Source organism: Dermacentor albipictus, chromosome 7 (genome assembly GCF_038994185.2).
Source record: "Dermacentor albipictus isolate Rhodes 1998 colony chromosome 7, USDA_Dalb.pri_finalv2, whole genome shotgun sequence".
Classification (NCBI taxonomy): Eukaryota; Metazoa; Arthropoda; class Arachnida; order Ixodida; family Ixodidae; genus Dermacentor; species Dermacentor albipictus.
In genome coordinates, this window is record NC_091827.1 from 138,628,439 (window position 1) to 138,656,093 (window position 27,655).

A 27,655-nucleotide genomic window follows, 5' to 3' on the forward strand; every position below is an offset into this window, starting at 1 on the left:
GGGAAGATTAAAGTCACCTGCAATTATAATATTCTGATTTAAGTACTTTTCTAGGTAATCGTATAATTTCAGTAGATATACTGGTCCCGCCCCAGGAGACCTATGGATACCAACTATAGTTATTTGGTAACCTGAGAACATCAGCCTACACGAAACGCTTTCAAGAAAGGTGGAAACATCGGGCAAAAGGACAGAAGACAATCCAGCCTTAACGAGAATCGCAATTCCGCCGCCCCTCGTGGTGCGGTCCTTTCTGTAGTGTGTATGAAGGCGGTACGGCGCAGCTATCAGGAATGTCGGCATGAAGCCAAGTTTCAGATATAATCGTCACGTGTGGGTCATAGAAGAGTAATAACTGTTCGAGCCGGTCTTGCTTGTTGCACATACTTTGCGCATTCAAACATATTCGTCGAAGTGATTTTTCCACAACGCGTGCGGTGGTATCTGTTCGTCAATCTTGGGACGTGTGGGCTGCTTTGTGCATCAATACCCTGCAGTTGTTCTGCTCGTCACACGCATAAATGTTGCCATTTACATGCAGTTTGTTGTAGACGAGCTTTATTTTATCACCTGGGTGTTTTTCGCTCTTATAGGATTGCCAAAGCAGTTTCCTTATTTTTACAGTTGCCTGCGAGTAGTCTTCAGATATTGACACTCCGGAATCTTTCAGTTTGTGGCCATTTGTAAGTACGGCTATTTTTTCGTTATATTTGTAGAGACGAAGAATAACAGGCCTTGGTTGATTATAGCGTTTTTTGCCAATTCTGTGTATACGTTCCAGAAAATCAATATTCACTCCTAGCTTGTCCTTGCAAATGTCTTGAAGCTTTCTTTCAAGATCGGACCGGGTTTGACTAGCATCTTTCTTTATTCCGAAGACTACTAAGTTATTCTTACGGTTGCGGTCCTCAAAAGCTATCTGTTGTTTTGCCTGTGCAGCCAGAACATTCTGTAAGTGCTGTATTGTTTCCTCGAGCTTAAGTTTCTTTTCTTCGTTTGCCTTGGATATCGTGAGAACTTCGTCGAATATGGACAGCTTTTCGTTCATTTCAGCAAGAGTAGCGTCGCGCTTTGAATCGGCAAGTTTCAGACTTTTTAATTCTGCCAAGATTGTGCTAAGTGTTGGTTCATTATCACCGCGAGGACCGGGATTCGTTTCCGCATCACCACATAACAGAAGTACGAACACAGACCAACAATCATCAAGAATGCTTATGCAAGTCCGAGGGCACGGCAGCATCACAAGACCGTAACAACTGGTACGTAAGCAATGGTATGAATTGTGAAAACTGACCTGCACAACGAGCCAAGCAAAATGTGACATGTTCCGATGAACGCGACCGTGCCCTCTGAGCCCATGGGGGTTGACTGCAGCCTTTATAGAGGGATCCGGTGACGTCACTGCTCTGTGGTTCCAGTGCAGTGAGACGCTGATTGGCTTGTCGTAGTCCAGATAACTGTCAGAAGAAGTCGCAGTTTCCCAAGTATTTCTTGATTGAAGGTTCCGCGGCGCCTCCTCTGTGGAAGCCGGGTGCGCAGAACGTGGCAGCGGCCGGAAAAGAAGGAGCACCTGCACAACGAGCAAAGCAAAATGTGACATGTTCCGATGAACGCTGCCGTGCCGCGATGAACGTGGTCTGAACCTGGGGCGGATGTATTAAACCAGTTAAATGCTGCCTGCAGTTCTGCTATGCAGAATGGTTCGTTGTATGCCTCACTTTTTGCACATTTTGTTTTTTTATTTTTGCTTCTCTATTCATGTTTTGTATTTTAGATAGGTTTCGGAGTAGTGTGAGGAGCTGGATATGTGTTCAAAATGTGCACCAAGAAAGTTGGCTTGATCTTCCTGGCTTTCTCCGTGGCTATTCGCTAAAAGCAGGGAATGCGTTTGTTGCCCATTAACTTTCTTCACTCTATTCCAGACTTTTCTCTCATCTGTGTACGAGTTTATGCTTGATATAAACTTCGCCCAACTCTCTCGTCTTGTTTGTTGGCGCGTTCTCCTTGCCTGAGATTTGACATGTTTAATGTTTTCCAGGTTTTCTGCTGTCGGAGAATCGCGAAGCATCGCCCACGCTTTGTTCTGTTTCCTCCGTGCTTGCCTACATGCATCGTTCCACCACGGAACACGCCGCTTGGAACCCATGCCGCTCGCTTGAGTAATACATTTACAGGCAGCATCAAGTATAAAAGCTGTGAAATATGCAACAGCATCATCTATAGTTATACCAGACATCTCAGTCCAAGTCATGTGTGTAAGAGTTCGGTACCGCTCCCAATCGGCTGAGTCAACCTTCCATCGAGGGGCCTGCGGGGGAGCATGATCTTGCTTCGGCCTACTTAGCATGATTGGGAAGTGGTGACTCCCATACGGGTTGTTAAGCACATTCCATTTAAAGTAGGTTAAAAGCGTCGGTGATGAAATGCTGAGATCTATGGCAGAGTATGTCTTGTTGGCCAGGTTAAAATATGGGGGCGCCTTCGTATTCAAGAAACATGATCCAGAGGAAAAAATACCTGTTCAATGACGCGACCTCGCGCATCACAGCGTGAATCGCCCCACAAACTACTGTGTGCATTAAAATCACCAAGAATCAAATGGGGCTCCGGGAGCTCATCTATTAATGATTCTAAGTCGCGTCTGTGAAGGTGATAATGTGGTGGTATATACAGAGAGCAGGTTGTAATGCGTTTATTTAGAAGTACGGCTCGAACGGCCACCGCCTCAAGGGCCGTTTGGAGCTTTAAATGCTGACACGCTACACTTCTTTCAACAATGATGGCTACACCACCAGATGATGCGACAGCATCCTCGCGGTCTTTGCGAAACGTAACATACTTTCGGAGAAAGTTTGTGTGTTTAGATTTTAATTGTGTTTCCTGTAAGCACAGCCCTTTTGAATTGTGTTTATGGATGAGTTCTTGCACGTCATCAAGGTTTCTTAGGAGACCGCTGACGTTCCATCGAGTTATCTGTGTATCCATGTTGGTAGTAAATAGGTGCTGTGTGTACAGAAACAGGAGTATTAATTACAGAGATTTCAGAGATTAGATTACAGAGCTCTTTCGAGGCCCTGTAATCGGGGTTTCGCCCTTTCTGAAGCGTTCGAGGGAGCCTCACCGCTCCTTAGGCACTTGGAACGCTGTGGGGATAGGTGTAGTATCCATCACCTCTTGTGAGGCGCCGGACACGTGCTCTTGCGAGCGAGAAGTTACCAAAGAGAGTCCCGCCTTGGAGGGCAAGCCCCCTGCGCCCGCCAGCCCGGAGGGCGATGGGGCTCCCTGAGGGATTTGGCTGCGCCGACCGTTGCCAGCGCTGGAAGGGACCTGGGAGGTTGAGGCAGCCTCGGCTGCGCCCACCTTCGAGGTCGATGGTCCCTTCTTCTCGGTTGACGGAGCAGCGCTAGCTGGAACTACCGCGGGGGCAGATGGCGTAACAGCCGACTCACTGCTTGTGGGTCGGACAGCCGCCGAAGGCCATTGTGACGCTGCCCCGTGACGCGCCACATCGGCAAAGGTTTTCTTGGGCAGGTAGGATACCCGCATGCGTGCCTCCTTGAAACTTATATTTTCCTTTACTTTTACTGTTACAATTTCCTATTCTTTTTTCCAGGATGGACACGACCGCGAGTACGCGGCGTGCTCCCCATCACAGTTTACACAGTGGAGAGCGTTCGCACATGCTTCAGTGGTGTGTTCGTGGGCACTGCATTTCGCACATGTTTGGCGGCCCCGGCAGCTCTGCGAGCTGTGGCCGAAGCGCTGGCATTTCAAACATCGGAGTGGATTGGGCACGTAAGGCCTAACACGGAGCTTTATGTACCCGGCCTCAATTGACTCGGGAAGTACACTTGAATTGAAGGTGAGTGTTAGGTGTTTGGTCGCAATCTCTTTACCATCCCGTCTCATCTTTATTCTTTTCACATTAACGACATTCTTCTCACTAAAGCCCTCCAAGAGCTCTGCGTCTGTCAGCTGAAGCAAATCATGTCTGAGACAACGCCGCGGGTAGTGTTCATAGTGCGGTGCGGAGTCACTGTCACTTGAACGTCCCCAAATTACACGAGACTAGGTAACTTTTCGGATTGTTTCAGATCCTGGAGCTCCAAGAGATCTCCACTTGCCATCCTTGTTGCCTTGTAACATAGACCAAGAGCCACAGTTAAAGACTTTGATACTAGGAATGGGGAAATTGTGCGTACTTGGGTATCTGACTTTTCCGAGTGAATGACATGAAATCGTGGGAAGTTGGGCCTTTCACGACCAAAGAACTTAAATATATCTTCGGTGCATCCTCTTTTCTGAGGGCGATCAAGGAGGGGTGGGACGGACTTTACCATAGGATAATTTAATTTTCGGCAATAACGCCAGCCACCCATCGTGGAGCCCTACAAGGGGACGCTACAGGGACTGTAAAAAGCAGGTCCTCTAAACGCCAGCTGTACGTTATCACTATAACCAGAAATGAGATAATCTAGGTAGGCTATTCATACAAGGTTAACCCTTGCTGTCTGGAAAAATTGGAAATAAGCGGAAGCTAGGAGAAGACAGGAGAGATGAAAAGTGAGAGAAAGACGAAGGCTGGAGGGATAGAGAGAGAGACAGGAAAAGGCAACTACCGATTTCCCCCGGGTGGGTCAGTCTGGGGGTGCCGTCTACGTGACGCCGAGGCCAAAGGGATACCCCTGCCGCCGCCGAGGGGCCGTAAAGGTCCAAACACCCGGCATTGGCTCAACCCCCAGGATCCGCCTTTCCCCAGACACGGCTAAGCCGCGCACGGCTACCCGCGGGAGGGTCCGACCCTCCTGTGCTCGGGTACGTGGTGTCGCAACACACCAAACACTTGCTGACGCAGACGCCCCTGCGGGGCTTGACAGGATTGTGGATTTATGAGTTCAATAGAAACTTAATCGGGCCTGCCACTTGGCTGTGCACTCGTATTTGCAGAATCGGTGTCAGACATGTCGCATGTGAAATGTTTGATAGAAGTGCCTCACGTCCAAGTGATGCGGCCGTACGCGTGCTATGGCGGTGTGCCCCGTTCTCGGAAGCGTTGTCCGGTTTTCGGCATCCCGATTTCAGGTACGTGCAAATGCGTTTCGCCCTCCTATTGAGCTCGGGAGCAAAGCGTGTAATATTTAATGTGAAATATGCAGTGCCCGTCATCATGGTGTAAATTTCGAGCGGCAAACGAGAACTGCGGCACTTAGCACACACTGCGGCTTCTAATTCAGCGTGGAAATTGTTTTACGTTGCCGTAATACATTGCTGTCAGTCTAACCTGCGGCTTGTGGACAGCTAGCCTATGCACTTTTGCTTGTGGCAGCGATAGGTATGTAAATGGAAGCGGTAATAATTTTCGAGAGCAGACAGTTGTTTCGCTCATGTTCATGGCGTTATTAAGGCTAGAAAACTAACTGGCTCTCTGGTGCTTAGTTCCAACTCCAAGGGGCGTAACGTTGGCGCTGTATGTGTTTGTTTTCCGTGCCGCGAGTACCGCTTTCATGCTTTTGTTGCATGATAGTGGTAGCTGCTACATGCCGCCTGGGCAGAATACAATGAAAGCAATTTCCTCACTTTCATGCGTATGCAATGTACCTTAACAATATTTCCAGCGTTTTATACGGAGCGTAAATATCCAGTGTAGCTTAGTAGGAAACTCAACTTCTTTCTTGGCTCAGCAGGCGTCAGACCTGGTAAACTCGCATTCCTTTTGTAATTGTTCGCTCAAACCGCACCTCCCCTGGCAAATGCGTCATCGGGTATTTGACAGTAGCTTCTCTACGTGAGTCGTTCTATGCGCAAATATTGCCCGGTTAAATATCCTGTTAATTTGCGCCGACACTTGTTCATCTTATTTTTTTAACGATTACTATCCCCGAGTACCGGACGATGCCAAACTTGTTTTGAGGTGTAGCAGACTCGTGAAATTCAAAGCGACGTGGCTGCAAGTTCCTGTTTTTACGTTTCTTTCATTCAAAACCAACGCACACAGTACTGTCACGTGGAGTGACGTATGAAGACCACAGTAGCAATACTGTGAAAGATGAAACCACCGTTTATTGGGCGAGCCTGTGCCCACTAAAACAGGCTACACTTAAAGAACGGCGAACACAGTCGGTGATCGTCAAAATATGATCAGCGGGTGAAGCGTGTCGGCTTTTACACATCAGTCGTCGAATGTTCCAAAGTAAAGCTGTGTTCACAATACGGTCGTAACGCGCGTAACAGCTCTTTCGGCGTGTCGAACGTAACGGCTGTAAAAAGCGTTACGGCGGTTAAGCCGGCACCTTTGTTCACATTTACCAAGGTCGATTCAAATAGGTCGTGAAGCTTCGGGCGAATAGCGGTTCAGTACAGATTGTCACCGACATCAGCATGGGGGGTTATGGGAGCAGCGATTGAAGCGCGACTATATTTGGAGGGAACAAACATTGGGAATAATAATGGAAAAATTTATTCACTCTTTAAAGGTTTTAGCGGGTCGAGGCCGAAGTCTTCATTCTTGAAGCTTGAGTACTCTTCAGCCATGGATGGGCCCCTAGTCCAGGGCTCCACTGAGCCGGGCCGCCTCGCACGCGTGCGCTATTAGAGCTCTTTGAGTCTCTAGCTCGCGGCTGGTGAGCCAGCTCTCCCATTGCTCCGCACTTGGTGTTTTGTGTTTGTGGAATGCCTGGTTTCTTGTACACTCCCATGTAATGTGGTATAATGTTGGCTTAGCTCCACACCACGGACAGGTTGCGCTATACTGCGTGGGGAACATCCTACTTAGTAGGTGTAAGTTTGGAAAGGTGCCCGTTTGCAGTCTCCGCCATCCTGCGGCCTCCTCCTTTGTTAATGCTTTATGTGGTGGCGGATATTGATATCTTAGACCCTTATAGAGGTTTAATAGCTCTGAATAGCTGTTCCCGCAGTTGATCTGTGGCCCCTCTGGGGCGGTTGACGTTCCTGCTCGGCTGGTCATCCCTCGAGCTAGGCAGTCCGCCCCTTCGTTGCCCCTGATCCCTGCGTGGCTTGGTATCCAGATAATGTTATGTGTGGGTTGTCTCTCAGCGATTGGAACTCTGCTGAGGATCTTGAGCGCCGTGTTACTTATTCTGCCTCTTATATAGCTCCGGCACGCCTCTTGTGAATCTGTTAGAATATTGAGCGATATTCCTGTTCTATAACCTTCTTCCGCTGCCAGTGCGACAGCAATTTCCTCTGCCTCGGTTATGTTAGCCACCTCGGCCGTGAGTCCTGTGATTAATTCTCCTTGATTATTTACTACTACCGCTGCCGCGTTGTTTTTGTGTGCGTGTGAGTATAGGGACGCATCGGTATAGACTGTATTGTCCCGATGTCCCATCGTCTTTTCGTAATTAAAACTCTGCCCTAGCCTGTCTCCTACTCGCATGGAGGTTTGGGTCCATGTTGCGAGGGATAGGTTGTATGCGTAGTTTCTTTCTTAGTGGGTCTGGTATTGTGGCCCTGCTACTTTGTGATTTTTCTACTTCCCGACCTAGCTTTGTCAGGAGCGCCCTTCCCGTCGTTGTATTGCTGAGTCTTCATACTTGTGCGTTGAGCTGGCATTCCCTTAGTTCTTCAAAAGTGTTGCTGATTCCAAGTTGCATGAGTTTGTCGTTGGATGTGTTCCTTGGGAGGTGGAGAGCTGTTTTATACGCTTTCCGGAGGATGGTCTCCACTTGCTCTTTTTCGGTTTTGGTGATTGCATGGTACGGCAGTGACTATGTGACCCGGCTGACTATCAGGCTGTTGACCAACCTGAGTGTGTCCTCCTCTTTCATGCCATATCGCTTGTGTGCCACTCTGCTAATCATTCGGCCCACCTGTCCTGCTGCTTTGTTTAGCAGGCAAATTGTGTGGCTGCATTTCCGGCTTCCTTGCAACCACATGCCGAGGATTCTAATCATCTTTTGTTCCGGGACGTTCTGTCCTTCTAGCCTTACTTCAAGCGGGGCATCAGTGGGGTGTCTGCCCACCCGGAGGAGTTCAGATTTCTCCGTGGAGCATCTGAGGCCTCTTTGCTTTGTGTATTCTTCGATGCAGGTGGCAGCTTCTTGTAGTGCCTCTTGTTTATCCCCTAGTGAGCCTTGAGTAGTCCAGATCGTTATGTCGTCCGCGTACATTGCGCGACTGATTCCTTGGATCTTGCTAAGTTTCTTGGTAAGGTTGACCATCGCTATGTTGAAGAGTACTGGCGAGATTACTGAGCCCTGCGGAGTGCCCTTGCATGGCGTTTGAAAGGCGTCACTCCGTAGGTCTCCTAGGCCTACTGTCGCTGTTCTGTCGGTTAGGAAGCTTCTGATATAGTCATGGACTTTCTTCCCGCAATTAGTGGTGTTAATCCCCTCCATAATGGCGGCGTGGGAGACGTTGTGGGAGACATTGGGAAAGAAAAACGCGTTTTTTAATTCAAACGAGACACAGTTAGATTCATTCAACGAAAATAAAATTCCTAGACAATTTTATACATTCTTGACGAGTTAAGAAAATACAAGTTTAATTTTATTATTATTAGAAAAATGCATTTCCTTTAAGCGCCCATCGCTACAGGGGGCGCTGACGTCACTATCACTCGCAATGCAATGCACGTCTTGAAATGGGCAGAAAGGCGCACTCGTATCACCTCTTGAAATACGCCCCCCTCACAGTTTGTGCTTTCTTGCTTGTCAAAGTTTGTCTGAATTTGGTGACGCGGGTAGCTTCATTGCTTCTTAATCTGTTCAATCAAATGTAGTGAGTTACGACCGCCAGATAATTGTGTAGTTGTTTTCGTGCGACTGCGCTGGCCGACGGGCTTGGCATCCGACAAAAGAAAGTATGATCTGTGCAGGGATGCGATTTCGACAACCGTACGGCTGGCCTTTTCCTGCATCGCTTTCCACGCTGAAAGCTCGAAACGCCCATCAAGTCGAATGGCAGGGCATTTGAATATATAGCTCCAAAGGAAGAACAACAAAACAAATTTCGAGCCTTCAAAAACAAAATGACGTCACTTCTGGGGCCGAATCTTATAACGGTTCGGAATACGAACCGTTCGCTTCGCCACTTACGTCACTTCATGTGCCACTCCCAAGCCGGCGGTGCAAGAAGGGGAGGACGCGACCAATAGATGAGAGGGTGCCACCTCTGAAGTATACGTCACTATATGACGAGCTAATCGAGGAATTGCAGAATGTTTCTGCTTGCTAAACAAATGTAAAATATAAATTAAATATTATACGCCAAGTATTGAAGTATAAACTTGTGGTGCCGGGCGTTTACGCAATGCAGAAGTAATTTATTAATGTCATTCTTTTTCATTCTCAGCCCACAGGCGGTATCGTAAGCGTAGATGAGTTGGCCACGGAGTTGGCAGAGCGCAGCGCTATGTCGTCTGCTACCAGGAGCTCGCACGATGCAGGCAACAGGAACGCACTGCCAGCACTTCTCAAGTAGCTAGCGCGACAAAACCGTGAACTGGTTCTTTGGGACACCTTTACTAGCCGACTATATCAATTTTCCTTCTTTTTTCGCCCTTCGTCATCGGCTCGGACATGACTCGCTCGCCGCCGCGCTGCCGCTATCCGTGCGATCTGCCCCACGGCGCGTCCCGTGATAGAAGCAGTGGAACTTAAATCGAACATTAGGGTATACGGGCCCTGCATTGTCTGCGCGAAGTCAAATCGAAGAGTTTGGTGCTGACGGTGCGCGCTGTGCCGTGAAATTGAGAGACAAAGTATGGCACTACCGAACTAGAGAAAAAAGGGCAGCCAAATAAGAGAGCTCCACAATACCTTCCCGTCCTGACTGTATAGTTTTATCAGCCGAACGAAGGAAGCACTGAACCAGCCTAGGTTGAACCCTTCTGATTGCTGAACGGCAATCTGTGAGCTATTCACACTGGCGATAGCACTGGGAATTCGATCTCACCATGCAAATATCTCCTTAGCATTGACTTTGAAACTGCGGTCACGGCAAAGCTGACCCAGCCCTTCAACCGGCCAACACAGTAATTGCGAGAGCAACTTTGTGGACAATGCCGGCAGCAGAGATATGGGCAATTCCGATGAATGCTTCGCGTCCGACTGAGCTCTGGGAGCTGCAGGCCGGTGGCGATGAACCGCAGCGCGCAATATTCCTTCCTCTGCGTGGAATGGCCACTCGTACGCTTGCAGCCGAGTCTCCTCCATTTGATAGCGTAGCTTGCTAAAGGTCTACTTAGAAAGCCAGCAAGGGCGATGCAACTCATTATCCGTCACTTCTTCGAAAGCGTATCGCATTTCCAGCCGTGGTCGACACCGAAAGAGCAACGCCAAGCAGACGACGAAGGCAAGCCTCCGAAGCAACCAACGCACGCGCGCGCGACGCCCGCGTGTCTCCGGGGACGCGCGACCGGCGCGCGCGGCCAGGGTCACAAGCCAACAGCCAAGCCACAGCAACGGAACCCAAAGCGGTCTACCCCTTCGCCGGTTCCTACGACCGGTTCGCTTTGAAGATGATTGACAGATGCGTGACGTATTCGAAAATTGCGATACCGCCCCGCTGCCTCTGATGACCTGTGACGTAATCGAAATTTTGGCCAATCAGGTGAGGCCAAAGGAACGGTTCTCCAACCGAACCGTTATAAGATTCGGCCCCTGCTTTTAACGGACATGGCGTCACATTATTTTTCCTTCCGCCGGAAGTGTTCCCACCACATACAGATGGTGCTAAGCCCCATGGACCGCCGATGGACCACCATGTTTTGAACGTATGGGCTCCTATGGAAGCTTCGCTACCAGGTACATTTACCTTGCATTTACTGCTGCGCAAATTACGGCTTTTACAACAGGCCAATCAAATTTGTAGCTGCAGAATCGACGTCACCAGCGGTCCAATATGGCTCCTGTCAACATGCGAGCGCCGGCCGAGATCGAAGAAATTCACGCTCACAACAAACTTATCATGTATTCAATCACCCAAAGACGACGCGAAGGCGGCGCAGAAGGGTTTGGGTGCGGCAAGTATTTCTCGACAGGGCCGTGGACGGTGATTTTCACAACCTTTCCGCCAAGCTCCGAGTTGGTGACGCTGCGATGTTTCATAACTTCATGCGCATGTCGCCCCAGCAGTGCCGCTTCCTTGAAAACCCAGTGAGACCACTCATCGAAGTTCGGAGCACGCATCTGCGGCCATCGATTTCCTCGGCGGATAAAACACATTAAATTAAAACAGTCTCGCAAGGCGCACTCCACAAATTTTCACGAACACAGCCAACGTAATTGTGCGCACGGAATGGCGGAATGGCACTTCCCGCGCCCGGAGCTGTCTGCAGACGGGAGGACGCAAGTGTCGTCACCGGTTGTTGAAAACCGAAAGCTTATCGGTCATTGGCTGTGTCGCAACGGTTGTAATATCACAGTCGTAAATGTTGCCGACCCTTTAACACTCTCACCCACGATTTTCTCATGAATTGCGCACGTTGGTACCTTTACGTTCGCAGTCTGAAATAAGACAGTTTTAGTTACACGTACGTAGAGGCTTCACGTACGCAAACGTGAAAAGCCTACGTACCTTACGTGCACGCCTTCTGAAACGCTTTTAGCTACACGTACGCGACGCACTCCAAGAGGGTACTATCTATCTAAGAGGGTACTACCCATCTATCGGGAAATGTGAACACGGCGGTAGCCAATTCGATCCTGTCGCCGTGTTTCAATGCAAGCCGTCTGCGCGCGCGCGGCCCGCTATCGCTTGTTCGTGATCTTGCGGAACTCCCGAGCGATGCTGTCTACATGCGCAAAAAACGCACGCAAAGAATTGAATCTCACGTACGTCCGTGAGACGCGCGCGCGCGCGCTACGTTTTACGCATGCGCACTGCGGACACGTAGAAGCTCTACGTACGCAAAGCCTCTACGTACGTGTAACTAAAACTGTCTATAGACGCATATGCTTGTTGCGCTTCCGCTTACGCATGTTACGAAAAATCGGCGCCTTACGAGCGTAGTCTGAACATAGAATAATCGGTGAGACCCACGTCCCTTCCCCAAAGTTCTACGTAATTCGCGTCGCACGCACATGCAATCAGATTCCTCTACGTTCCGTCACAGACAGCGGATGAAAGCGTCGATAACATTTTAAAAAGCATCGACTCGATGCTGCAAATAAACGAAAGTAATAAAAAAACTCCCGTAGCAAAGAAACAACAAAACAAGCAAGTTCGTACATCAGCGTGCGTAAAAAGGTTTAAGACGCACTACGGGGATAACTTCAGATCGTGCGCAGCGCCGCTGTGACTGCGAAATGCCGTCTGGCACGACCTCGTAGTCCAGTGCGCCAATAGGTCGGATGACGTTGTAGGGTCCGAAATAGCCTCGCAATAGTTTCTCACTGAGTCCTCGTCGGCGTATCGGGGTCCAAACCCAAACACGGTCGTGGCGCTGGTACTCGGCGAAGCGTCATCGAAGGTTGTAGTGTCGGCTGTCGGTCCTCTGCTGGTTCTTGATCCGTAGGCGGGCGAGCTGTCGGGTTTCTTCGGCGCGCTGGAGATAGGCAGCGACGTCAAGATTCTCCTCGTCACTGACCTGCGGCAGCATGGTTTCGAGCGTCGTCGTCGGGTTCCTGCCGTAAACTAGCTTGAACGGCGTGATCTGTGTTGTTTGTAGGATCGCCGTGCAGTAAGCGAAGGTTACGCACGGCAGAAGGGCATCCCAGGTCTTGTGTTCCATGTCGACGTACATTGCTAGCATGCCGACGAGGGTTTTGTTCAGGCGCTCCGTGAGACCATTCGTCTGCTGGTGGTAGGAAGTTGTCTTCCTGTGGCTTGTCTGGCTGTATTGCAGAATGGCTTGGGCGAGCTCTGCTGTAACGGCCGTTCCTCTGTCGGTGATGAGGACTTCTGGGGCCCCATGTCGCAGCAGGATGTTCTCGACGAAAAATTTCGCCACTTATGCTGCGCTTCCTTTCGGTAGAGCTTCAGTTTCAGCGAAGCGGGTGAGATAGTCCGTCGCGGCGATGATCCATATATTTCCGGATGTTGACGTCGGAAACGGTCCCAACAAATCGATCCCGATCTGCTGAAATGGTTGGCAAGGAGGTTCGATCGGCTGTAGTAATGCTGCTGGCCTTGTCGGTGGTGTCTTGCGTCGCTGACAGTCTCGGCATGTGTTGAATTAACGGGCGACGTCGGCGGTCAGACGAGGCCAGTAATACCTTGCCTGTATCCTCGACAGCATCAGGGAGAAGCCGAGGTGCCCAGCGGCTGGATCGTCATGTTGGGTATACAGACTTCTGGACGCAGCGCTAACGGAACAACAAGAAGGTAGTTGGCGCAGACTGGTGAGAAGTTATTTTTCATGAGCAGGTTGTTTTGAAGCCTGAACGAAGACAATCCACGCTTAAACGCCCTAGGGACAACGTCGGTGTTCCCTTCGAAATACTCGACGAGGCCTTTAAGCTCCGGGTCTGCTCGCTGATGTCTAGTTAAATCATCCGCGCTTATTATTCCAAGGAAGCCGTCGTCGTCTCGCGGCGATTGGGGCGCGTCATAGGCAGTCGGCGTCAGAGTGTTTTAGTCCGGTCTTGTAGATTATCGTGACGTCATATTCTTGCAATCTGATGCTCCACCGCGCCAGTCGTCCTGACGGGTACATTAAGTTAGCTAGCCAACAGAACGCGTGATGGTTGCTGACCCCTTCGAGTGACCTGCCATATAGGTAAGGGCGGAATTTTACTGTAGCCCAAATGGTGGCGAGGTGTTCCTTTTCAGTCGTAGAATAATTGCCTTGCGCTTTCGACAGCGACCGGCTAGCATAAGATATAACCCACTCAAGGGCGTCTTTCGTCTGATCTAGGAAGGCACTGAGGACTAGGTTAGATCACATTTGGTTAGATGTGTTAGCGGCTCCGCGATGAGTGAGAAGTCCTTTGTAAATCTAACTCCCCTGTTGACCTAGTCCAGTCTTACAAATACTCAGGTATCACCATTTCTGATGACTTATCTTGGCGACTGCACGTAACTAACCTAATATCATCAGCTAATAAAACATTAGGTTTCTTAAAACGTCACCTGGGGGAAGCCCTCAACACGTCAGACTACAAGCATACATCTCACTTATCAGAACTAAACTGGAATACGCATCACCCATCTGGAACCCTCATCAAGCATATTTAACAAATGCCATCGAAGCTGTACAAAACCGAGCTACCAGATTTATTCACTCTTCATACTCATGCGACGTTAGCATATCATCTCTAAAATTACAATCAGGTTTGTGTGATCTTTCTGCTCGCCGTCGCATATCCAGTCTTGTTTTGTATCACAAGTTTGTTTATTCGCCCCTCAGACAAGAACCATACATCTGCGCACACCCACCACGCAGACCCCATCGCATCGGCCACCCTCTTCAAGTTTTGCGTCGACGAGCCCGTACTACTACCTTCATGAACTCATTTTTTTTCACGAAAAGCAAATGACTGGAACGGCCTTCCTCACCATGTCGCTGCCATAACTTGTCCATCCACATTTTCGACTTCTGTGAACGCCTGCATCTTGTAAATCCCCCCCCCCCTTATGTAACACCCCGAAAGGGGTCTTTAAGGAAAATAAAGTGATGTGATGTGAAGTGATAAAGCGCCTATAGTAGACACACATGCCAAGGAATCTACGCACTGCCTTCTTCTCGGTGGGCTGCGGGGACTCTGCGATGGCACCTGTCTTGTAAGGGTCAGGGCGCACTCCAGATTTGCTGATGACGTTGCCTAGAAACAGAAGCTCATCGTAAGCAAAGCGGCACTTTTCCGTCTTCAGAGTAAGCCCTGATGACTTGATGGCCTCTAGTACTATCGAGAGCCGCCTAAGGTGATCGTCGAAATTTCCGGCGAACAGGACGACATCATCCAAGTAAACAAGACAGGTCTGCCACTTCAATCCTTCTAACACCGTGTCCATGACGCACTGGACCGTTGCAGGCGCCGAGCACAGTCCGAATTGCATGACCTTGAACTCGTAGAGGCCGTCTGGCGTGATGAAGGCGGTCTTTTCGCGATCTCTCTCGTCGACTTCTATTTGCCAGTAGCCAGACTTGAGATCCATCGACGAGAAGTATTTTGCGTTTCAGAGCCGACCTAATGCGTCGTCTATCCTTGGAATGCGGTATACGTCCTTCTTCGGGATCTTGTTAAGTCAACGATAATAGACGCAGAAACGTAGGGTTCCGTCCTTTTTCTTCACCAAGACTACAGGAGATGCTCAGGAGAACATTCATTTGGGCTAGATGGTGCGTACTTGAATTAGGAAGGAACAGCGCCAACTAAGACGATCACAAGAGGGGAGAACGACACAGGACACTTGGCGCTTGTCCTGTGTCGTTCTCCGTTCTTGTGATCGTCTTAGTTGGCGCTGTTCCTTCCTAATACAGGAGATGCGCACGGGCTTTTCGACGCCTGGATGATGTCGTCGCGCAGCATTTCGTCGACTTGTCTTATAGCTTGGCGTTCTCGCGTCGAGACTCGGTAAGGGCTCTGGCGGGGTGGTCGAGCGCACTCTTCAATTATTATGCGATCCTTTGCGTCTGGTGTTTGTCGAATTCTTGATAACCTCGAAAAGCAGTCTTTGTATCGTCGAAGCAGACTTCTGAGCTGTTGCTGCTTAATCACGGGGAGACTTGGATTTATGGCGAAGTCTGGCCCAGGAACTACGGTCGTCGGGGTAGATGCGGCAGAATCCGAGAGGACGAACACATTGCTGGTCTCCAGAATTTCCTCGATGTACGCGATCGTCGCGCCCTTGTTGATGTGCTTGAACTCCTGGCTGAAGTTTGTCAGCAACACTTTCGTATTTCCTCCGCGCAGTCAAGCGATTCCTCTTGCGACGCAAATTTCACGGTCTAGCAGTAGACGTTGGTTGCCTTCGATGACGCCTTCTACGTCAGCGGATGTCTCGGTGCCGACCGAAATAACAATGCTGGAGCGAGGTGGGATGCTCACTTGATCTTCGAGCACACTCAGGGAGTGGTGACTACGAGGGCTCTCCGAGGGTATAGCTTGATCTTCCGACAGAGTTATTGACTTCGACTTCAGGTCGATGATTGCACTGTGTTGGTTCAAGAAGTCCATGCTCGTGAACTCTGTTGGAGGATAACGAAGGAGGCAGGGTAAGTCCGGTCATGAATGGATATTCTTGCTGTGCGGATTCCAGTAGGCGTTATGAGGTATCCTCCAGCGGTCCGAATTGACGGGCCTTCCCTTGCAGTCTTAACTTTCCTTAACTGCGCGGCGATGGGTTCACTCATGACGGAGTAATCATCTCCTCTGTCTACTAAGGCGTTGACTGCGTGGCCGTCGAGAAGCACGTCGAGGTCGGTGATTCTTTGTCCTGCGTTACAGTTATGCCTTTGCGTCGGATCACGGCTGCGTCGCGTTGACGTGTCGCTGGTATGTGGCGTCGTCAGGTCGTCTTTGTTATTTATTTATTTATTTATTTATTTATTTATTTATTTATTTATTTATTTATTTATTTATTTATTTCAAAATACTGCAGGCAGCAATGCTGCCCTAGCAGGAGAGGTTTACATCAAGTGCAACTACAAAGATTTCACAAAGAAATATACATTTGCACACTCAACAGACGCTGGCAGACAATTCCACTCTTCAATTGTGAGCGGAAAAAAGACTTCTGAAAAATCTTCGTCCTCGCAAAGTACGGGCGGATAACATTGGACTGGTTAATTCTAAAAGACCTGTGTTTTGCGCGGGAAAGATAAGTTTGGCGCAGCAGACCGATCTGGTTCTGATAGATCAAATAAAGCATGTTTAGTCTCGCAATTTTTCGGCGTACACGGAGGGGTTCCAGATTCAGTAGCTGCAACATGTCAGTAACAGATGAAGAAGACCGATAGTCAGATACAATAAATCGGGCAGCGAGGCGCTGAATTCGTTCTACTTGTGCAATATCTTTAACGTAGTATGGGCCCCGAAGTGCGGCATGCCTCGAATTTAACACTTGACGGTGAGTCTTTTAATTTCCTGAACCCAAACCCAGGTTTATTAAGCGCTGTTGTACAGACGGTCTTCAAATCTTTGTCCCTTTTAGGTTGCTTGTGATAGTTAGTCCTAAATATTTGACAGACGTTACTGATTGAATAGTTTTATTGGCAATGTCGTACGTATGCGACAGTGGATCTTTCTTTGTGGTTATTGTCATAGCAACTGTTTTATAAAAATTAATTTGCATACCATTTCGCTCGCACCAGTCCTCGAGTTTACAGAGTCTATTGTTCAGTAGTGCTTGGCAAAAGGAGCTATTGACAACACTAGACATCATGGAGTCATCACAAACAATTTTACTGTAACAGGATGTTCGATGTTAGAAGCAATGCAGGTTATATAAACTAAAAACAACAGGGGACCAAGCACGGAACCTTCTGGCACCCAAGACAATACGGCAGATTAGCAGACCTAACAAACGAACACTCCATCCACAAACTGAAAGCAATTATTCAGATAAGCCTGCAACCGAACTATCAATCTCTCAGGAAGCCCGGCATCCCTTAATCTGTCAATGAGTAAAATGTGTGGGACACGATCAAAAGTTTTTACATGTCAAAAACAGCATCTATCTGCCTACAATTATCTAGAGCTGAAGCGAAATCATGTATAACTGAAATTAAATTGTGTAGCTATTGAGACAGTCTTCCGGAAACCATTCTGATATCAAAGAAGAATTTTTTTAGTTCAAGGTGCTGAGATATATGGTAAGCTATTACATGTTCGAGTAATTTACAGCATGTGCATATGAGAGAAATTGGTCTGTAGCTACAAGCTTTTAGCCTGTTTCCCGATTTAAATACGGGAACTATTCTTGCCGTGAGCCAATCTGCGGGTAAGGAGCTTTGGTTGAGTGATGCGTTCAACAGAACATAAAGGTAATGTGACACAATCTCTGAGTACCTTAGAAGGAAGGCAATCGGTATGCCTTCAGCGCCGCTTCACTTTTTCATTTTTACATTTAGAAGAAAAGAAAGTATTCTCTCGCGACCAAGAACTAGGTCAGGCATTGAGTTTGCAACGCGCGGTAGGTGAGGCTAGTGCGTTCGTAAATATTGGACATTTGGTCTTTTAAACGCTTGGTGAAAAGTAGTGTTGAATTCATTTACAATTAAAGTAAGGTTTCTACACATGTTACCATTAATCGTCAGATCTTTCACACACGGTTGGGAACCTGACAAGTAGCGCCAGAATTTCCCAGGAGATTCCTTCAAAAAAGCTGTAAATGTTTGGGCATAAAATTTACTACGCGCAAGCTTCAATTTAGTTACGAGCTGTTCTTGAAGGTCGGTTAATGCTGACGTAGTTTTACCCTTCCTTTTTCGTTTAATACACCGCTTCAGATGGATTATGTCCGGACTAATCCATGGGTTCCGGCGCTTTGTAATCTTTCTACGCAAAGGAACAATCCTGTCAATGCATGATGACACTAATTGAACTTGTTCCAAAGATGAGAAACATCTTCACCATGCTCAGAATCAAAAAGCGAGAGCTTAGGTGGAATATTAGGTGTAAGCCATGTTTCAGTTACGGCAAGTATATGAGCTTAGAATGACAGAAAGCTGAGCTAGTTGGTAAGGATTCATTATGCAAAAAAAAAGCTGAGGCGTCATCGGAGACGCCATCGTAAGTAACATCCATCGAAAAATCCTTGCTTTAGGTCAGAAGCACTGTTTTAAGTCTAACGTAAAGCCCGTTGACGTTTTAAGCATACCGCGCTGCATAACCAGGTTCGTCCCGGAAGAAGAACGCTCGCGCTATATTTCAGATTGCATTGCTAGCATTAAACAATCAAATTCTCATTTTAAGACGTCTGACATTGTCCAATTAACCGTTAGTTAATTACCTTGTGGAGCATAAACTTAGACCAGTATTATCTGACAAGAAAGGTTATTTCGTAATTATGCCAGATGACATGTTTTCTGAAAAAGCGATTTCAGCCATAGAAAAGCATTTACAGCCAGTAAAACTCAAGCCTTCGGTAGTTAAGCAACGTGCGGTTGACCTCTTGTCAAAACATAATCTTGATAGGGTTGTCTGCATGGTCACGAAAGCAAAATCCCTCACCCTAGAACTGTTTTTCACGGCGAAGTCCCATAAGCGAGAAATTCCTTCTTCGTCTATAGTGTCAGAGGAAGGGACGTGGCAGGTCTGTGCGGCTAGTTACACACAGAACTGCTTAGCTTCACTAGTTTTTTCAGACCCTTTTTGCTTGCGTAATTCTCAGGCACTAGTTCAGTATTTGAGATAGGAAAATTCTGGTGATTGCACACCTGTTAGTGTGGATATAAAAGACCTGTATTATTCCTTGCCGCATGACGGGTTGCTTAATTCCATAAATGATTGCATTAAAGAACAGGTGCAAGAGTCGGCTTTTATTGACAGATGCGATGTTTCCAGCGGAGCTTTTCTAGAAATTCTTTCAATGTACTTGAAGTCGACGCTGATTGGGTGGAGAGATGGCGTTTTTATGCAGAAATCAGGCATTTGTATTGGCTCAAAGTTTGCCCCTATTCTTAGCAATATTTACATGAGTATGGTTGACAACTGCTTAGAGAAAGCCTTAGGTGATAGCGTTATCAAGATATTTCGTTACGTTGATGATTACCTGATTTTCTGCAATAGAGAGAAATTCGATTCCGCAGCCACCTCAGTAGCTGAACAATTTAAGCTTTATGGAGGAGGATTAAAGTTCACCAAGGAATTTCCTCAGCGACGCGTATTTCAGTTTCTTGACATTTCCTTGGTCTTCGAACAAAATCATGTTTGTTGGCAGTACTCCCTAAGATCTTTGAAGCCGTTGCTAAACGTTCAATCCAAGCATTCCAAAGTAGTAAAACACGGAATCGCAATGTTGTGCCTTAAGTCTTCTCTCACCAGATCCTGCATGCACAAAATGAGCGCTAGTTTTATTGCGCAGGTCCGGCGCCTATTAGAAGCAGGTTATCTTAGTGCCGCAGTGGCCACTGTGGCTGAGCGCTTAAAGAAGTCGGTTTCGAGGGGGTGGACGTGATTACAGAAAGCAGTAACAGCAAAAGAAACAAGAGCAGTGGCTATTCCGTACATTGCTTCAGTGTCGCACAGGCTTAAAAAAGTTGCAAATAGATATGATGTAAATGTTGCTTTTACTGCTCCCAATAAGCTAGGTAAGATATGCGCTGCCGTGCACAGGAAAAAGGAGCGGGTAAAAGGCTAAAAAGAACGGATATTTGTCCATTCAAGTGCAATAAGAACAACATTTTTACTGACTGTCATTTGGGTGTGGTTTAGAAAATTGCCCTTAGCTGTGGTCAGTTCTACGTAGGGCAAATGGGACGGTGTATCAATCGGAGGCTAGTGGAACATAAAACGTCGTTAACCGTTGGATCGCCTTCTAATCTTTCCCTACATTGCCAAGATTGTAAGTGCACGCCAGAGTTAGATGAATTGGCGATATTGCACAGGTATAAGAATGAAGATACGCGTCTTATGGTGGAGGCATGACATATCTATAATGGTGGAAGTGCGTGCGTGAGTCAGCCTTTGATTACTTTACATAAGGAAAATATTAGGTGCCTCAACAGTTATCTTTCACGTAGACTGGCACGTGTACCCGACAGACACGTGCTGTTACCATTCCTGATCCTGCGCAGATGAGTTTTGTGTCTTCTATCTTTTTTCGCCCCTGTGCTTCCCTCAGTTGATAGTCGGCGTTCGTGTTGTCCACTTCTCTGCTCTTGTGTCCTGTCTGCACGCCTCACCTCTTTTTTTGTTGGCATAAGTATATGAGGGTTGTGAAGGAAAAGAATATCTTCAAGCTGTTTGGATTTATTGGCAAGACTTCTTGCATTAAGCAAGACAATTCCAAGTTCTTTCATTTCGGGTCAGTGGGATGTCCGTGTAGATCCGGATTTATGAAGCGCGACAACCTGCGAGGTTACTTTGTTCCATTCGTACGTTTTGTCGTCTACATTTTGTCGTGTAGTCAAGTGAAATTTTTCGCGCCTCATCTTCAAATAGCTTACCATACCGCCAAAGAAGGGAACGCTTAGTCAGCGTAGCCTTACAGTAATCGTGACAGATCGATATAATACCTGTTTTCTTGAGCTTAAAGGAATCCTTCAATACACACACTTTTTCATTGTAGTCAAAGAAATTAAGCAAGACAGACCTAGGTCTATCGCTGATTCTGTGAATCCGTTCGACTGTGTTGGTTTTAACACCTGGTTTTGCACAAAATATGTCATCAAGAAGCCGCTTTCTCAAGTCACCAGTGCTCTAATCTGTTGGTTCATCAAGGCCAAAAATTACAAAGGTTCCTTCGTCGACTTCGGTCTTCCAAGTCATTTAACTTCTGTTGATTGTTTATAGTTTCTTTCAAAGAGCTGACCTCTGAGCGTAACTGAGCCAGTTCTGTGTGTTTTGCAGTGATAGTGAGTACGTCGTTTAGGTTATCGAACCTATCGTTCATTGTTTTTTCAAGAGATTATTGTGAAACAGAAACGTTGTTTATCGAGGCCTGCAAGGTTTCTTGCACGTTTTTTTACATTAACTCAATATCAGAAGGTCCGGGATTCACTTCTACATCCCCAGCCAGCAGTAGCAAAAGTACATTCCACGCTTCATCAATCAGTGACAAACATACAGCCGGGCGCAGCAGCACAATAATGAACCTATTATCGCTACGTCTGCGTATTCTTTGCTTCCAGACTTCATCGGGAAGGCGGCGTGTCCTTATGTCGTCGAGATAGTCTCTTCGTAGTCTTCGTAGGCGGCGGAGGATCTTCGTCAGCTTGACGAACAGCAACCACACCTCCATGGGTTTCTGCTTTTAGTTTCCAGATATTGGCTCACGGACCGGCCTCGAGCTGGGCCAGCGTATGGGCGGCGCTGCGGCGACAGGTAGCGGCCTGGTGACGGCGAACGGGACAGTCATCGAGGGCTCCACTGAGTAGCAGTGAGGTAGTCGGCGATGTCACGAGGGCATTCACCTTCCCTCGGGCGCCCTGCGTTGACGGCGAAGCCTCGCAATCTCAGGTCGCGGTATGGGCATCGGCGGTACACATGGCCGGCTTCGCCGCAGTGGTAGCAGAGTGAACGGTGGTCAGGGGCGCGGCAAATGTCCGTCTTCCTCGCGTAGGTGCGCTGGGCGACAGGTGGGCGTGCTGGCGGCGGCGGTGGTGGACGACGCAAATGGGGCGTACAGGGCCCTGGCGCGGTCGCGGACGGGGACCTTGACGGCGTGCGACGGCGGCGTAGGTCATCGCTACTGGCTGAGGCTGCCGTAATTGAGGTTTCCCCTCAGGAACTTCAAGCGATCGCTGAACTTCATCATTCAGGATGTCAGCGATCGAGGCCACTTCAAGCTGCGACGAAGGCAGGACCTTGCGCAGTTCTTCCCGTACAATGGTCCTGATGGTTATATTGACTAGTGCGCATTCCTAAAGTTTTCTCAATCGTCGTTGCCTCTGTCAAGAACTCGGCTACGGTCTACGGTGGGTGTCGGATGAGTCCGTCGAAAAGATATTGCTTTACGCCTCGCATCGAAAAACGCGCTTTTTTCTCTGCGGACATCTCCGGGTCATCGTGCCGAAAAAGACGGGTTATCTCTTCCGTGAAAATGGCGATTGCCTCATTGGGTAGTTGGCCCCGGGTTTCCAGCAGAACTTCGGCCCTTTGTTTAAGGACAACGCTCGTGAACGTCCTCAGGAAGTCACTGCGGAACAGTTCCCATGTCGTAAGGGTGGACTCCCGTTTCTCGAACCAAGTCCTCGCGGCATCTTCCATGCAGAAGTACACATGTCGTAGCTTATCCTCAGATGTCCAGTAGAATATTTAATACATGGTAGTAGCATGACGACTACAAAAAAAAACCATCAACTGTGTGGCAAATCTGGGTGCGAGCTATTCTCTTATCAAATGTAGGCATTGCAGCCAATGTGCTCCCAAGACGTATGAGGCATTAGTTATTGCAGAGCTGCAAGCTGTCAGCATGATTTCATAGGGAGTGACTATTAATGAATGACTGCACTTTTAAGCTCAATAGAATATGCGCTTATTGTTTACCAAAGCTCTTTGTTACTCAGACAGGACAATTCTAGGATGATCATGTTCTTGAGGCTTTTTTCCCAATTTCAATCTTTTGAAACGTGTATACTGTAGTCAGGAAAAAAATGCTACAACCAGCGTGTGGGAAGTTCTGCGTCTTATTTCCTAGAATCTGAATGAAAGGAGTCACGATGACAAATTCAAATGTTCTTACCTCATCAGACATTCAAATTTCTTGAACACTAACAAGCTCACTTAAATGCGACTTTGCGAATACAGTAAACACTAGTATAAAAGTTATTGCACCGCTTTGTATCAGGTAAAAATGTTAGAAACATAAGAAATGTTCAGATTCTACGGCCAACCATGAAAAGCAAATAAAAATATTGTTAAGCTTTCTTAAAGGTGTTCAGAAACTTTACAACCGGTAGTCTTGGTGATGGACACGCTGATAGAGGAGCAGCCATTCCACTGAGACGAGAATGTTGAGGGCTTTGCATGAAAGTCCTTGCGAGACACTGACGAGTAGTTCTTGGTCCACATGGAGGGAGTTGCTTGCATACACAACGTCTGGGCCACCACACTGGATGCATGGTGTTACCGGGACTTTGTTTCCCTGCATCGTGGTAAAAAAGCATGGTTAAGTTTAGATGATATTTAAAAATTTCTTGAAATCGTTTTAATACGTAATTTTTTACTATGTGTCATCCATTATGATGGTTTATAACCGCAACATATTTCATATATAAGCAGGTAGAATTATTAGCTTGGGCAGTTCGTACAAGCTCGTTTGAGGCAAGAAATCGAGTTTGGCAAAGACAACCTCAATATTTTTATTGAAAAAGGAACACCTCAGATGTCATGCAGTCTTGTGAGTGGAAAGTGCACGGCTAAACAAATACGAATTAAAACTGGCGCACCGATCCTGCAAAAAGAATGATAAGCCCCTGCTACTGCAAAAAAAAAATAATTGATAGGTTTTAATAGCACAAGGGCATCTTTGGCCAAATAGCTCCAAGTCTGTATGCAAAAGATAAACTTAGCGCGCCTTTACAAAGCAAGTATATAAATATGACTGATGCCTCTCTGCACTACAGTTACTTTCCTCTAGCATGAAGTCATTTTAATGCATGCACATGTACATACACACGCTACACTCAAGTGAAACAGCTGGATAATTAAAATTGGGAAGCAACGAATTCACAACCTTTAACGCTTGATCCCGAGCTGTACTAGTGACTGGAGGTAATACCAATATCACCAATGACGAGTCACATTCTTTCTGCCCGATTTTATGCTGCTCTGACTGTCCAAGATCAGTTACAGTCGGCATTGAGGAAAAGCTGCCCTCAAGAGCAGCTTTTATTTTTGTGGTATTTCTAAGCAGAGACAAGTGAAGTGATATATATATTTAGAATGAGAATTATACCGAAAAAATGAGTACATAAAAAATAAAGAAAATTTGGTACATTTTTTGCAATTCACTTGGGGGTTACAGGGTAAAGCGGCAATCCAAAAACTAGAAAGAGTTTTGACATGTTTGCTACCAGTAAATGCTAGAAAATATGTTGGAATTCTGTAGTTTAGTCCAACAATGCAAAAGGGATTCTTAATAACTAAAGAAATAAATGGAATGTTACCATGAAGTATGTTTCGTGAATGAAATGCAGATTCACTTAACTTCTGTTACTATATAATCTCCACTCGTTTCACCTGCACTTTGTAAACTAGTTCAGGAGGTGCTGCATTTCACTACTCGTTCCACCAGTTTAACATGGCAGCAACTGCACGTTGTGATTCGTTTTACTTAGTGCGGAGTTTGTACAGGGCGAGTTCACAGCATTTCCTGCACTTGGCAGAAAGGTAGTTCATGTCTATGCAGCAGGTGTGGTGCCGCTTCTGCGTGAGCGAGGTGCAGAAATAACCGAACTGCTTGGCATTTTGTTGTTGAGTAATAAACAAACTTTTACTGTCCCATAAATCTTACTGGTCATTAATTTCAAGTTTTAGTGCAGTCACATGTCTAATAGGCAATTGTGGTATTTTGCATAAACCCTGCAATGCCAACTGTGATGAAAGTTCACTGTGGTAAATTTGTTGTGATCGAGTGGCATAGACTACTGAAGCAATCTCAGCAATCTCTGCAAGGCTAGTGAAGTAATTTACTTATTCGAAGCCTTTAAACAGCAGTCGGGCATATGACAAATGCACCTCAGATATACAGATAAGATGTTCTTGACTCAGCAAGAAGCGATGCTTCATGTGCCACGAGGCTACTTCAATTGAAGCAGTATCAGTGCTCTCTAAAAACAATGCCAATGCAGATGATCCAAATATTTTTCAAGGGCAACAGTTATGGCTGAAACCATGTTAGATTAAACATGGTTTCAAACATGATCAGACCATCTTAGACGTGCTTCTTAATATCCCCCTATTTATTATACTAGTCATATTTTTGTACCGAAAGGCTACTAATTAGGTCCCATGCTATATCATCATCATCAACAAAAACTTCACTTAGTAATACAGATGCTGTGATAAGATTTCTTTGAGACCACATTGAGGAGCTGTACAAGGTGAATTCATTTTTTTTAATGAAGCTCCTGTCTTTCCAAACGAGAAGAACGGGAACTGAGGGTCCCAATTTTTCTTAATCACAGCTGGAAGAAGCCAGGGAAGGCACGTGGAAGCTTATTTGTAATTTTCTATTGAAATGTAGAAATGTTAAAGAGAAATTAAAATGGTCAAAAAATACAACCAGCCATGAGTGGAGAACGAACCTACAAACTTTAGTGCATCGCATTAGCATGCGATGCACTAACAACTGTGCTACCAAGACAGCATTCAACCGTCCACAATGTCCCCTCAGATTGTCGATGGTGGAACGCGGCCGTAGTACCACAGTGGTTAGTATATCGCATGCGTAATGTGAACGTTATGGGTTCGTTCCCCACCCACAGGTGGATGTCCTTTGTCCACTTTCATTGCCCTTGAATTTGTAATTTCTGTACTTCATATAAAGAAATTTAAAACATGTTCCTGCATGCTTTCCTTGGCATCATTATCTGCTGGCTTCTTCCAGTTCTGTTACTTCCGACACATATACATATTTTCTTCTGGTAAGTAAAGAGCATTTACATCATGTTGCAATGCAATATAAAACATTATTGCAGGGCCGGGTTACGTAGAAAGCATTACATTGCCCATGCAAAGTGTATTAATGTCACTCTGAAAAAAAACCATTCCCACTCTAGACAGCACTGCTGTGTACTGCTGCGCGCAACAGGGTTTAAAGAAAACAACTTGTTCAGAAATAAAGCCATGAAACAACGAGGAAATATGCAAACTATATGAAAATGTGTGCAGTTGCATGTTGGAAATTTAGCATAGCAACAGATGACCTAATGAAGGAAGTGCGAGGATGGTTTATTTTAAAAACACGAGTCAATATTTTTGAAAGATTCATATAAGCTACAAGTGCAGAAAAATTCTTTATGTAGCAGCTAAGCTACGAGCAGGCCTAGAATACACTGATACAAGGTGTCGAGCATGTAAATCTCATTGTGCATTTAAGTGAAAGAAACATGGCTCGTTGTCATGGTTCACTACACATGGCTGGCTCACACAGCTTAGCCGCTTTTATGTATGCCTTGTAATTCCCTTCCAGGTGGCCTGTGTGACTTGTGCAAGCTTTAAATATGTACAAGTGCCACGTAGCTGGTCACAAGCAAGGTAATGCCATTTGCCGTCGTTGTGAGCAAGTGAAACCAATTTTTTCATTCTGCCTAAGTAGGTAATTAGTTATTACCAATTATTTAAGAGCTCAAATATTATATTCAAATCAAAAGTATCAGTGCGAAAACTGTAGAGCATACTGAAAGCTTCCCAATCCAGCTTTCTACTGCTCAACAGGTGCTATACAAAATTTTGTTTCAAGCTTGAAAGAAGTCCGTGAGTGCACGCAAGGAGCGCCTTGCAACTAACTGCTCGTGCGCCTGAACACCATTTGGCTCCTTGTGTCAAGCTTAAAAAACACTTTTTGAGAATATTTTAGTAATGGACTAACTTATAGGGGGTCAGGGCTCCTCAAGCTGTTTTTACATCTTTTTCCTGTCCTCCTTGTAACTTTTTCTTGTTGCGGAATAAAATTCAATTCAATTATTATTGACTATGTTTTAGGCAAAATGCATGAAATAGTGCGACTGCCACTTTCATTTTCGGCGACATGAATTGACTCCATTTTCATGTCCTAATCATGCTATACATGGTGCATGTTTTGAGCTGGTTGTATAATTGAGGGTGGTTTTGACTAATAATTTTCGCACCCTAATAATGGAGTCGACGGCCCCAAAAGAAATTGGTACATAAACGGTCGTTGTGAGTACTCTATACTCCTTTAACCTAGTGCAATGTGCTTGTGAGCCAAGGAGTTGGTAGTTCTAAGCAGTATTTCTCGCAGAAGGGTTAAAATCTGGGCCATTCGGTACATACTTGAACGAAAAAAACAGTCAAAACCACAAAGGACAAGACGAGAGGTTCACACCACAACGACTGGACTATCAACTGAGGTTTATTAGAATCGGTGTAGTCCCAGCAAGGCCAGCAGAGCATGCGCA

At 46.6% G+C, this 27,655-nt stretch overlaps 1 protein-coding gene across 1 annotated transcript in view; it reads right to left on the reverse strand.

Annotated features, from left to right (window-relative positions):
• Positions 1–23,637, reverse strand: part of LOC135896892 (uncharacterized) — a 102,069-nt gene extending 78,432 nt beyond the window's left edge. Inside the window, exons 1-2 of the mRNA XM_065425398.2 lie at positions 23,465–23,637; positions 1,295–1,570 (exon numbers count right to left, since the gene is read on the reverse strand). Of these exons, the coding sequence (XP_065281470.2) occupies positions 1,295–1,570; positions 23,465–23,632 (444 nt within the window). The 5' untranslated portion in view covers positions 23,633–23,637. The remainder of the gene's footprint in view (positions 1–1,294; positions 1,571–23,464) is intronic.
• Positions 23,638–27,655: the final 4,018 nt, after the last annotated feature.